The sequence below is a fragment of the Cetorhinus maximus genome, chromosome 6 (genome assembly GCF_964194155.1).
Source record: "Cetorhinus maximus chromosome 6, sCetMax3.hap1.1, whole genome shotgun sequence".
NCBI classification, from domain to species: Eukaryota; Metazoa; Chordata; class Chondrichthyes; order Lamniformes; family Cetorhinidae; genus Cetorhinus; species Cetorhinus maximus.
The window spans coordinates 28,097,636-28,111,751 of record NC_135884.1 but is presented as its reverse complement, the minus strand read 5'-3'; the positions used below and the strand labels follow the sequence as shown (position 1 = coordinate 28,111,751).

The following is a 14,116-nucleotide window of genomic DNA, read 5'->3' as shown; positions in this document are numbered from 1 at the left end:
TCTGCCCGTGAACAAGTAACAGGCCCTTGTGGGGGCAGGGTGTGGGGAGGGGAAAAAAGATCAAAAATAGGATAAAAGGTGGGGATAAGACAATGAATAAATGAATAAGAATGAAAATAAATAAAAGTAAAAATAAAAATAAGTGGATAAAAAATAAAAATTGATATTGAGAAAAGGGGCAAAAAAGGAGTGAGGACAGAGGAGAGAGTTCATGGTCTGAAGTTGTTAAACTCGATGTTAAGTCCGGAGTCACTGGCGAAGCCCAATGCAAACTGGAGGAACAGCTCCTCTTCTTCTGATTAGGCACTTTATAGCCTTCCAGACATAACATTTGAGCTCAACAGCTTCAAACCATGAATTCTCTCTTCTATCCTCACCCTCTTTTTTACCCCCTTTGTTCAATATTCATTTTTATTTTTTTATTTTTATTTTTTATTTTTTATCCACTTGTTTTTATTTTTATGTTTATTTATTTTCATTTTTATTCATTTATTCATTATTTTATCCCCAACTTTTATCCTATTTTCAATCTTTTTTCCCCCACCAGCATCCCCTCCCCCCACCCCACCCTGACAAGGGCCATCTATTACTTATTCATCTTGTTCTTTTCAGAGTGCTCACCCTCGTCCTGCTATTATCACATTCTGCTTTCTTATCTTAATGCCACTAACAGCACCTCCTTTAGTCCTTACCACTACTATTAACACCCCCTTTGTCCTTTTGTTCATGACTTCTTTGTCAATCTCTCCTTTGCCCCCAACGATTGCTTGCCTTCTATCCAGCTTCACCTGCTCCACCCCTCTTAAACAGTATAAACCTCATCACATTTTTACTTCTCTTTAGCTCTGAAGAAGAGCCATACTGAAACATTAACTTTGTTTTTGTCTCTACAGATGCTGTTAGACCTGCTGAGTTTTTCCAGCATTTTCTGTTTTTGTTTCAGATTTCCAGCATCCACAGTATTTTGCTTTTAACGTTATTTATGTATGCATGTAGCACGTATCACATTAAGAAAGCATGTTGTACATATCTCTGATGAGATATATTGACACCTTTGGTGGACTAGTGTCCGTTTTGAGTAATGAGTTACTCCAAAGCTTGGTGTACTGCTTGAAAGATGCATTCCTGTGACTTACAGCAACCAATGAGCTATCAGTTTAATGTCTGCTTCAGATACTATTTGAAATTTTAACCTAAAAGTGATTGTTTGCAGCATTAGAATAAAGATACTAATTTTATTGAAGCTGTTAACCTGTTTATTTTAAAAAGTTTACCATCTCAGATTGAGCATTTATATGTCTGAATATTGCAGACTGTCTTCCTTCACGCAAACTGACCTGCAAAGAACAGCATGATTATTCAGACTATCTATCTCACCGCCAGTTGTTTTGTCCGTCACGAACTACTGTAATAAATTGCTCATCCTGGAACATGATGTGCACAGATTCAGATAGCTAAGGCTAATGAAGAGTAGATGCCCTTGGAATCATCAAACCATAAAACTTATCATCACTCTCATGGAAGGCCCCAGATTTGTATAGAAAAGCCTTGTATGTTGGTGCCACCTTTTCTCCATACTGTACAGTCCCAAATCATCATGGCTTAAAATACATTTGTGCTATTCACTCAATCATTGAGGTTGTCACAGTCCAAACAAGTAAAAACAAGGCCACATAATAGACAAGCTAGTCCTTAATGTGATTGCTGCTGAGTTTCAATGGCACAAGTTCTGCCTTTTTTCTGTCTAAAAAGAATGTGAAACCCAGTTGTTACTTTAGCATATGTGATAAATTGGAACAATGAATTGCTTAAGGCAGCACCCAGAGAAATGAAATGGTCTATAACAGTTCACCTGCACAAGGCCAGGAAGAAATGCTGAAATTTGGCACACTTACATTTGGCAAACCTTCCACTATGGAATTGGGATCAGTTTGAGTGGGAACTCTCAACATCAAAGTTGTGCAAGCTGTGCACAGATATAATGAGATACGTTGACAATTGAGAAAGGAATGGTAATAGAAGAGGAGCTATGGAGCCTGAGGAGAAGTGAACATTAACAGAAGCAGAGTCACCTCAGAGGGAGCAAAGAATTTAAGACACCCATCAAAATCACATGTCTTCCATGGAGTGTATGGGAAGCAGAAATATTCTGATACAAGATGATAATCTCTTGAAATAAAAGCACCCATAGATTTCCAGTGTTAGATTACCTTGATTTACCCAAGGCATCTGTAGGATAACTAATATTTAATGAAGGAGGAATAACTCATTTAAAGGCCAGTAATCCACTTTTAAACTGTTGTTATTGGTGTCAACCTTGGCTCAGTGGCTGCACTTTCACCTCAGCCAGAAAGTCATGGCCTCGAGGCCTATTCTAGGAACTTTTCCACATAATCCAGGATGACACTTCAGTGTGGTGTTGGGAGAGTGCTTCACATTCTTGGAGGTGCTCTCTTTCAGATGAGATATTAAACTGAATACCTGTCTCACCTCTAAGGTGGCTGTAAAAGATCCTCAGACATTATTCAAAGAAGACCTGGAGAGTTGTTCTAGTGTTCTGGCTGATATTTATCTCTCGGCCAATGCCTAAAGCAGATGATTTAGTCATTTATTTCATTGCTGTTTGTAGGATTTCGATGTGTGTGCATTTACTGCTACCTTTCTGTTACAGACAGCAGGGTTTTAATTTTGAAAACCCCTGATTTCTCCATTCTGCCCGCAAACAGAAAGGGATTTTTGATTTCCCCCTTTATAAGTGGTGTCGTATTGTCCCAAACCCTTCAGTTTTGGAATGATCCAATCCTGTATTAATAACCCCCCAGCAAACTTGAGATAGAGTGAAATCTGAGAGTTTTTTTTTACAAACCCTCTAAAATGCGGGAAGTGGGTTCGCAATGTCGCCCACTTTTTGCATTCATGCAGAGCAACAGATGGCACTGGCTGTTTCACACTGCTACTGTGCAGTAGCAACACGAGTGGTATTCACCACTGACGGGATGCTGCCACCTGCACTGGAGTGCTTAACTTGGAATTTGGCAAGAGAGGGACTTTTAAGGGTTATTTTCTATCTAAAGTCTAATCTTTCTTTAATTTAGCAACTAAGTAAAAGCTGCTTTTTGGGTTGGGAAAAGATGAGTTTTAGTGCAGCTTTAAAACAAGGCTCTGCTTGCAGCTGCAGCTAGTTAATTAGCCAACTGACTTAAACAGGTTTTCAGAAGCTAGATTCAGACAGCATAAAAGCAAGCCATCTAAAGTGCTGCTTTTGTTTGCCCTGGAGTGCTGCTTTGGGCTGCATTAGAGTGCTTCAGTTGCAGTTTGGTGAGAGAGGGAGTTTGGTGAAGAGGGAAGGAGGGATCTTTTCATTTTCTACCTTTCTTCAGTAAGAAGAGTAGTGGCCTTAGTAAGTAGGACCTGGTGATTATTTCTCCTGTCCTTGATATTCTCTAAACTAGAGGAAGTAAAAGTAATGGGAATAATTTAAGGGAAGTTCATGGCAGGGCAGCTCGGCCAAGTGGAATGCTCCTGTGTGATGTGGGAAGTCAAGGACACTTCCTGTGTCCAGGGTGACTACATTTGAGGGAAGTGTCTCCAGTTGCAGCTACTTGAAATCCACATTTCAGAGCTGGAGCTGCAGCTGGAGTCACTTTGGAGCATCCGCAAGGATGAGATCTTTGTGGATAGCGTGTACAGTGAGGTGGTCACACCACAGGTAAAGGGTGCACAGGCAGAAAGGGAATGGATGACTGCCAAACAGAGTGAAAGCACTAGGCAGGAAGTGCAGGAGTCCCCTGCGTCCATCTCCCTCTCTAACAGATTTTCCGTTTTGTATACTGCTGGGGGCAATGGCTTCTCGGGAATGCAGCAAGACCCAATTCTGTGGCACCACGAGTGGCTCAGCTGCACAGGGGTGGGAGAGAAAAAAAAGAGTGGGACAGCAATAGTGATAGGGGATTCTATCGTAAGGGGAACAGATAGACATTTCTGCGGCCGCAGACATGATACCAGGATGGTATGTTGCCTCCCTGGTGACAGGGTCAAGGATGTCACTGAACGGCTGCAGGACATTCTGAAGGGGGAGGGTGAACAGCTAGAGGTCACGGTCCATCTCAGTACCAACGCCATAGGTAAAGAGAGGGATGAGGTCCTGAAAGCAGAATATAGGGAACTAGGAGATAAATTGAAAAGCAGGACCTCAAAAGTAGTAATCTCAGGATTACTCCCAGTGTCACGTGCTAGCGAGATCAGGAATAGGAGAATAGACCAGATGAATGCGTGGCTGCAGAGATGGTGTAGGAGGGAAGGATTTAGAATCCTGAGGCATTGGGACCGATTCTGGGGAAGATGGGATCTTTGCAAGCTGGAGGGATTGCACCCCAGCAGAATCGGGACCAATATCCTTGCAGGGGTATTCACTAGTACTATGGGGGAGGGTTTAAAGTAGACTGGCAGGGGGCTGGGAACCTGAGTGAGGAGATACAAGAGAGGGAAACAAAGATAGGAACGAAAGACAGAAAAGTAGAAAGCAAAAGTGGAAGACAGAGGAAACAAGGGCTAGCAGCAAATAGGGCCATAGTACAAAAAAAATTGTGTAAAAATGTGAAAAAGAGAAGCGTAAAGGCACTGTATTTGAATGCAAGGAGCATTTGCAGTAAGGTAGACCAATTAACAGCGCAAATAGATGTAAATGGATATGATATGATTATGATTATAAAGACCAAGGCTGGGAACTGAATATCCGATGGTACTCGATATTTAGGACAGACAGGCAAAAAGGAAAAGAAAATGGTGTGGCGTTGTTAGTTAAGGATGAAATCAGTGCGATAGTGAGAGAGGATATTGGCTCAGAAAATCTAGATGTCGAATCAGCCTATGTGGAGCTAAGAAGCAACAAGGGGCAGAAAGCATTAGTGGGAATTGCCTACAGGCCTCCAAACAGTAGTGATAAGGTAGGTCACGGCATTAAACAGGAAATTAGAGATGAATGTAATAAGGGTGCTACAGTAATCATGGGTGACTTTAATCTACATATAGACTGGGCAAACCAAATTAGCAATAATACTTTGGCGGATGAATTCCTGGAGTGTGTACATGATGGTTTTTTAGACCAGTATGTCGAGGAACCGACTAGGGAACAGTCTATCCTAGATTTGGTATTGTGCAATGAGTAGGGGTTAATTAATAACCTTGTTGTGCCGGGTCCTTTAGGGAGCAGTGACCATAACATGATAGAATTCTCCATTAGGATGGAAAGTGAAGTAATCCAATCCAAAATTAGAGACCTAAATCTAAACAAAGGAAACTACGAGGGTATGAGGTGTGAGTTGGCTAAGATAGATAGGGGAAGTTCATTAAAAGGTGGATAGGCAAATGGCTAATATTTAGGGAACAAACGTAGGCATTGCAACAGTTATATAATCCTTTCTGGTGCAAAAACACAACAGGAAACGTGGCCCAACCATGGCTAACAAAAGAAATTAAGGATGGTATTAGATACATAGAGGAGTTATATAAAGGTGCTAGAAAAAGTAGCAAGCCTGAGGACTGGGAGCAGTTTAGAATTCAGCAAAGGAGGACCAAGAGATTGATTAAGAAGGGAAAAATAGAGTATGAGAGTAAATTTGCAAGGAACATAAAAGCGGACTGTACGAGCCTCTATAAGTATGTAAAAAGAAAAAAAATAGTGAAGACAAATGTAGGTCCTTTGTAGTCCAAAAGAGGAAAATTTATAATAGAGAACAAGGAAATAGCAGACCAATTAAACAACTACTTTAGTTCTGCCTTCACGGAGGAAGACACAAATAATTTCACAGAAATACTTGGGAATGCTTGTCTAGTGAGAAGGAGGAATTGAAGGAAATTAGTATTACTAAAATAATAGTGCTGGAGAAATTAATGGCACTTAAAGCCAATAAATCCCCAGGGACTGATAATCTACATTCCAAGGGACAAAAGGAGGCGGGCACGGAAATACTGGATGCATTAGTTGTCATCTTCCAAAATTCTATAGATTCTGGAGCAGTCCCGGCAGCTTGGAGGGTGGTAAATGTAACCCCGCTATTTAAACAAGGAGGGAGGGAGAAAATAGAGAATTACAGACTGGTTAGCGTAGTATCAGATGTAGGGAAAATGCTAGAGTCTAGAATGTGATAACAGGACACTAAGAAAATATCAATGGGATTAGACAAAGTCAACATGGATTTATGAAAGGGAAATCATGTTTGACAAACCTACTGGAGTTTTTTGAGGATGTAACTAGCAGAATAGATAAGGGGGAACCAGTGGATGTGGTATATTTGGATTTTCAGAAAGCTTTTGATAAATTCCCACATAAGAGGTTTGTGTGTAAAATTAAAGCACATGAAATGTGGGTAATATATTGGCATGGATTGAGAATTGATTAGCAGACAGGAAACAGAGAGTAGAAATAAACGGGTCTTTTACAGAGTGGCAGGCGGTGACCGCAGGGATCAATGCTTGGGGCCCCAGCTGCTCACAATATATATATCAATGATTTTGATGAGGGAACCAAATGTAATATTCCCAAGTTTGCTGACGACATGAAATTTGGTGGGAATGTGAATAGTGAGGAGGGTGTTAAGAAGCTTCAAGGTGATTTAGACAGGTTGAGTGAGTGGGCAGATGCATGGCAGATGCAGTATAATGTGGATAAGTGTGAAGTTATCCAGTTTGATAGGAAAAACAGAATGGCAGAGTATTATTTAAACGTAATAGATTGGGAAATGTTGATGTATAAAGGGACCTGGGTGCCCTTGTACACCAGTCACTGAAAGCAAACTTGCAGGTGCAGCGAGCAGTTAGGAAGGCAAACGATATATTGGCCTTCATTGCAAGAGGATTTGAGTAAGGATGTCCTACTGCTGCTGTATAGGGCCTTGGTGAAACCAGATCTGGAGTATTGTGTGCAGTTTTGGTCTCCTTACCTAAGAAAAGATATACTTGCCATAGACGGAGTGCAGCGAAGGCTCACCAGACTGATTTCTGGGATGGCAGGATTGTCGTATGAAGAGAGATTGGGCCGACTAGGCTTGTATTCACTGGAGTTCAGAAGAATGAGAGGGGATCTCATTGAAACTTATTCAATTCTGACCGAGCTGGACAAACTGGATGCAGGGATGGTGTTTCCTCTGGCTGGGGGGGTTCTAGAACAAGGGGCCACCATCTCAGGATATGGGGTAGGCTATTTAGGACTGAGATGAGGAGAAACTTCTCCACTCAGAGTGGGCTTCGCTGGCTGGGCCAGCCTTTATTGCCCATCCCTAGTTGCCCTTGAGAAGGTGGTGGCGAGCTGTCTTCTTGAACCACTGCAGTCCATGTGGCGTAGGTACACCCACAGTGCTGTTAGGAAGGGAGTTCCAGGATTTTGACCCAGCAACAGTGAAGGAATGGTGATACATTTCCAAGTCAGGATGGTGAGTGACTTGGAAGGGAACTTCCAGGTGGTGGTGTTCCCGTCCATCTGCAACCTTTGTCCTTCTAGTTGGTAGTGGTCATGGGCTTGGAAGGTTCTGTCTAAGGAGCCTTGGTGAATTCCTGCAGTGCATCTTGTAGATGGTACACACTGCTGCTACTGTGCGTCGGTGGTGGAGGAAGTGAATGTTTGTGGATGTGGTTCCAACCAACCGGGCTGCTTTGGTGGGATGGTGGGAACTGCACTTATCCAGGCAAGTGGGGAGTATTCCATAACACTCCTGACTTGTGCCTTGTAGATGGTGGACAGGCTTTGGGGAATCAGGAGGTGAGTTACTCGTTGCAGGATTCCTCGCCTCTGACCTTGTAGCCACAGTATTTATATGGCTAGTCCATTTCAGTTTCTGGTGAAAGGTAACCCCCAGGATGTTGATAGTGGGGGATTCAGTGATGGTAATGCCATTGAACATCAAGGGCGATGGTTAGATTCTCTCTTGTTGGAGTTGGTCACTGCCTTGCAATTGTGTGGCACGAATGTTAGTTGCCACTTGTCAACCCAAGCCTGGATATTGTCCAGGTCCTGCTGCATTTGGACATAGACTGCTTCAGTATCTGAGGAGTCGCGAATGGTGCTGAACGTTTTGCAATCAACAGCGAATGTCCTCACTTCTAACCTTATGATGGAAGAAAGGTCATTGATGAAGCAGCTGAAAATGGTTGGGCTGAGGACACTGCCCTGAGGAACTCCTGCAGTGATGTCCTGGAGCTGAGATGATTAACCTCCAAGAACCATAGTCATATTCCTTTGTGCTAAGTATGACTCCAATCAGTGGAGAGCTTTCCCCCGATTCCCATTGACTTCAGTTTTGCTAGGGCTCTTTGATGCCACACTCAGTCAAATGCGGCCTTGATGTCAAGGACAGTCACTCTCACTTTTACCTCTGGAGTTCAGCTCTTTTGCCCATGTTTAAACCAGGGCCATAATGAGGTCGGGAGCTGACTGGCCCTGGTGGAGCCCAAACTAGGTGTCAGTGAGCAGGTTATTGCTAAGCAAGTGCCGCTTGATGGTACTGTTAATGGTCCCTTCCATTACTTTACTGATGATCAAGAGTAGATTGATGGGGTGGTAATTAGCCGGGTTGGATTTGTCCAGCTTTTTGTGTACAGGACATACCTGGGCAATTTTCCACATAGTTGGATAGATGCCAGTGTTGTAGCTGTTCTGGAACAGCTAGGCTAGGGCATGGCAAGTTCTGGCGCACAAGCCTTCAGTACTATTGCCGGAATATTGTCAGGGCCAATGGCCTTTGCACTATCCAGTGCCTTCAGCTGTGTTTTGATATCATGTGGAGTGGTGAATCTGTGGAATTCTCCAGTGCAGAAGGCTATGGGGGCCAAGTCACTGAATATATTTAAGAAAGAAATAGATAGATTTCTGGATTCTAAAGTGTCAAGGGGTATGGGGAGAGCATGGGAGTATGGCATTGAGATATAAAATCAGCCATGATCACATTGAATGGCAGAGCAGGCTCGAAGGTCTGAATGATTTACTCCTGCTCCTATTTTCTATGTAAGCCAAAAAGACATTCTGCCTATCACACAAATGAGTAATCTGGTATATGAATTTCAATGCCAGTGTGATGTCAAGTATGTAGGCCGTACGTCCCAAAGACTGGCGGATCATTTCAAACAGCATGTCCCAGCCGCTGTTTGCAATGGACAGGGTACAGGCTGTACCCAACCAGCCTGTGCTTGCAAAACTCAAAACAGTGTCCAACATTGAATGGGATTCCACGATTGGACAACATTTGCTAAATAATCCTCAACGCGCTAAGAATTACATTGACAACCAATTTAAGATTGTCAGTTGGGCTCGCAGTATGGTGCATTGTGTGTACTGGAAGGTACATATATTAATACACAGGGCCCTGTTCTTTGCAGACAGAAAGATCATGTGCATACATTGCGCTTGTTTCAGCTAAACAAAATTAGTGACAGCCATTCACTGGTTCATTTTTCAGGGCAAACCCTTGACCAATCAGGGTCAAGCTGCCTGGTTTAAATTTCAAACAATGCTTGGCAGTCATACGGAGAAGGCTGCAGTGCTGTAGCCTGGTTGGGGCTTATGGATCATTTTAAATAGGGTGGTTAATTCTGTCTGGTCACCTCATGATTCTACATTATGGTGGATGAGGTATGATGGGAGGTATTTCATCCCTATCTGCTCATTGGTTTGGGAACTCCCCTTTTCCCTATTTAATGTCAGAAAGAAGGTTTCTGCTGGTCATACTTCAGGCAAGTCCTTACCCTTTTCCTTTTCGGGCTTAATAACCAGCCTTCCTTCAGGCTCTTGGCTATGTGGGGCATCTCCCTCACTATTTCTTTCTCTGCTCCAGGAATTCTCGGGTCCCAATTTAATGCAGGTATACTTGGGGAATCTATTTCAGGTTCTAGGAGCCTTCTCTGGACCTCTTTTAATTTTACTGGCCTGGCTTTGGCTTTGCTACCTTTTTGAGCAGCTTTCGCTTGAGGTCTATGGGCGCTATTCCACCCTTTTGGGCTTCGGGACCTTCTCCAGCTTTCCTCCCTTCGGCAGTTTTCTGCTGCTTGGCAGTGGCCTCATTTCTTTCGCTGGCTAGCTCCTGGCTGCCAGCCAAGTTGTTCCCAAGGAGGAAATTGACTCCTGTTACTGGTAGTGTTGGAAAATTCCTACTGTAACAGGGCCTGAAACAAGGTCACATTTTGGTGGACCCTATGGAGGGGTGCAAATACACATCCTCCTCCCACTCCACTGATCAGGGCTTTGGCCTTCAGGGAGGACTCAGGGGTAGGTTTAAGTTTCCCTGCAACATTAAGGACTGAGTGGCCCATGTCCCAGAACAGTACCACGGACTTGCTCACATTCTGGGGTGAAATTCTGGAAACTCTGGGAGTTTGTCTGCCTCAGACACATATAGTGCCATGCCCTCCAAAGGGTAAGTTTCTGTAGACAGAGGCTCTGCCTGTTCCGCTGCACTACCCATTGGGGCATCCTTCGTTCATGTGAAGCCCTACTGGGCCAACTGGCTTGCCTCGCAATCTCCAGCACTCAGGTCTGGAATGGCTTATTTTGTTGCAAAGAGCACACATCAGCTCCACGAGTTCTCCTTTCGGGCTGCCTGGGGGCTTCTCACACCCTCTTTTTGTTCTCTTTTCTGGGTGGGGGAGGGGGGGCCTTTCCTCTCGAGGTTGCATTGCTTATCTTTCCAGTGCTCAGCGGTATGGTTTGGAAAGGGCCTGTCTGAGTTTACAGGCCTATGGGTGATGTCATAGCTGTCTGCTGTGACTACTGCACTGCTGGCTGTGAGGATTCTCTGCCTCTGTAGGTGTATCTGCAGCTTGAAGGGTAGGCGATTTTTGAATTCCTCCAACAGTAGCAGCTCACATGATCCCTCATAGATGCATGGGATTTTTAGGGAACTTATCCATCGGTCGAACGTGACTTGTTCCAGCCATTCAAACTCAATGTACGTTTGGGTTAGCTTCTTATGGCCATTCCAGAATTGCCAGTGGTATGCCCCCGGGACTAACTTGTAGTCACTTATGATGGCAGTCTTAGTCTGCTCACAATTCAGGGACGTGTCAGAAGGCAGTATGGAGTAGACCTCTTGGGTTCTCCCTGACTGCTGCCCTTGAATTAAAAATGTCCAGATCTCTGAGGGCCATTTTAGCTGTCCTGTTATTTTCTCAAAGGTGGTAAAAAATGACTCCACAAATTTGGGAAGGAATCTCGCATACTTGAGGGCCATAGACAGTGGTTCCGGGTTAGGGGAGTAGGGGGTGCTACCAGGTAGAGAGAGGCTTCCCCTTGCAGCTTCTGGCTGTCTGCTCTCTCTCGCTCCCTTTGAGCTGCTAGCTCCATTTCCAATTTTTGGAGCTGGAATTCTCTTTCCTTCTCTTGTTCCCTTGCTCTCTCTTGCCTCTCTTTCTCTCTTTCCCTCTCTTGAGCTTCCCTCTCTTTCCCTCCTCCCCTGAAATTCTAGCTGCAACTTAAGCTTTACCAGCCTGAAATTGGCCCAGGGGAGGGGACTCAGAGACGTGATTGAGCTCTTCATTTAACTGCTCTACTGGTAACGTGAGATCCCAACGATTTATCAGTGACTGGATCAGTTCACTTTGTTTGATTTTTTGCTACGCAAGTTGAACTGTTATCTCCCGAGCTACAGCTTTCAGTTGACCTGTGCTAAGGATTTCTAAACTTTCCCCATTTAAATTCTCTTGCTAAACAAATGTTTGGGCAGCAAACATTGCCATTTTCTTAGTGTTGTTGCAAGGAATTTGCTGTTGAAAGTTACTGGTCTTACAATTAGCCCCAGCCACCGAGTTTCCATCTTTTGGCTTCCAATTGACTCTTTTATCTCTAACTTGGTTCATCTCTTAACTTGGCCCCCAGTCAAATTCTATTTTGAACCAATCCCGGATGTGAGCTTCCAGTTTCTTATACAGACAAGGTGGGGTGTTTAAATTAAGCCCTGATTTCTTCACTCTCTACCTGTCCGTAAACAGAAAGGTGTTTTTGATTTTTCATTTCCCCCTTTATAAGTGGTGGCGTATGTTCCCCAATCCTTCAGTTTTGGAGTGATCCAATCCTGTATTAATAACCCCACAGCAAACTCGAGGTAGGATGAAATCAGAGAGTTCGTTTATTTTACACACACACAAAAATGCGGGAAGCAGGTTTGCAATGTCTCTCACTTTTTGCATTCATACAATAAAAGAGGGATAAGGGAAAGAAAGGGGCTCAGGGTCAAGACCACAGACAAATTAAGAATTATGGTTTCACTTGAGTCCAGAGTCTGGAATCAAAAAGTCCAATGGTGTATTCCTTCAGAAGCTAACGGGCTGAAACAGTTGCAGGGTGATGCGTTTTTCCAGAAGCAATGACTTCCGTGATGAGGGAAGGCACGTAGAGATGAAGTAGTCTCCTAGGCACAGATACAAAAGCTCAAATGTTCCAATAGAACACAGTGTAGATGGGTGCCTGGCAACTTAAACCTGCGGCAGAGATCTCTGTTGCTACCTGTTAGCTGGTAAATGGTAGACTGCCTGGTTCAGCTCCACACGGCAATATTACAGGTTCTAGCAGCTTGGGGAAGGTCATGTGACATACCTCCCACTCCTCCCCCTGGTTTTTGGACAAAGGATGCAATTTCCATGTCTGGAACCTTGAGATATTTAATAGAGGAGTCAGGGTCCCTTTTGTCCTTGGAGACACAGCATTTCTGGTGGCCAGAAGAGGCTTTGTGCCATTCAGTGGGGGTGGGTGGATGGTGTGCATTAGCACCTTTTGACAGATAATGAGTTTCTGCAGGCTGAAACTGTTGTCTGAAGGCTAGAAATTCCTCTGGTATGAGTCATGGCTAGTCAGGCATGTCAGGGTAAGGCTTTTGTCCATTTAAAAAATGATAATTTTATAAAGTTGCCAAGTTGATATAGATAGATTTACATATTTTCGTTCATGTCTTCTGGTCATGACACTTTCCTACATTACAACAGTGACTATACTTCAAAAGTATTTCATCAACTGTAAAGTACTTTGGGACACCTTAAGGCCACAAAAGGCACTGACTGAAAACATATGTGTCTGACACTTTTCTTCCCTTGTGATCTTTCTTTTCACATTACATCACGATTAAAAGATGCTGTTAGCATGCTGTAATTTTTCATTAGATGTTTTAAGTACAGTATTTTCCTCTTTATACTTTCTAGTGAAAAAGAAAAGGCAAAAGTATGAGCCGATACATACTGTGGATATTATAAAACCAGTGCAGAATGGAAGCCAGGTGTTCATAAAAGAGCTCCGAAGTCGGACCTTTCCCAGGTAGGTATCGTCACATTAGAAAATTTTGCTTATGAGGCATTACTGAATAGACAAATTGTTTAAGCTCTTCTTTGCTATGGGAGTCCACTGATTAATTAAACTGGGAAATTTGAGTAACTGACATTCAAGAAGTTAATTGGTTTAACAGCTACAGAATTTGTTTATCTGTGCATTAATTATTATGAATTTGTGCTAATGTATGATGAGCAAATCGCCATAATTATTATAGATGCCTTACTTTGAATTGTTGATTAAGCAAACTATATATACTCTGGTTGAATATGGTACCTTTTTCCTTTTGAAAATTGCATTTGCATAATACAGAAAAGATAAGTTTCAAATCAGCAGTGTAACTCTTTTTTCACAAGATTTTGTTTCAAATAAATGTCAAGTTAATGAATGCACAGTACTTGTTTTTCAAAAGCTGAACGTTGTACAGAAGAACACTAGTTTTCCATCTAATCGTGTATTGAAACAAAATTGTAGCAGATAGGATCCAACGATTATGAACTAGAATTTATTGTAAGTTTGTTCATTTGCTTTTATTCTGCTGTTTTACCTTACTAATCATTGAATGGTAAAGCTAAGCTTTGAAGCATCACTAGTTCTTCAGAACTTGCAATGTACAGGATCAGAAAAGATCCCGGTGGTTCATTGGCTGTTGTCAGTGTCTAGGAAAACTCAGATCCCATGATGACTTGTAATTTTTCAACAGGCACTTATGTAATTCTCTGAACTTGCTAATATAACCAGCCTTTATTGCCTCTCTTGGAACCCAATTCTATTCATTTTTATATCCTTTGTATGTAACTTTAGCCGTATAGTGAA

The 14,116-nt window shown here is 42.9% G+C and overlaps 1 protein-coding gene across 3 annotated transcripts in view; it reads left to right on the top strand.

Annotated features, from left to right (window-relative positions):
* phf2 (PHD finger protein 2) overlaps window positions 1-14,116 on the top strand; it is a 151,334-nt gene that overhangs the window by 45,178 nt on the left and 92,040 nt on the right. For all 3 annotated transcript variants that reach the window (XM_078543487.1, XM_078543484.1, XM_078543483.1), the window contains one exon: window positions 13,177-13,288. In XM_078543487.1, coding sequence (XP_078399613.1) covers window positions 13,177-13,288 — 112 coding nt within the window. The remainder of the gene's footprint in view (window positions 1-13,176; window positions 13,289-14,116) is intronic.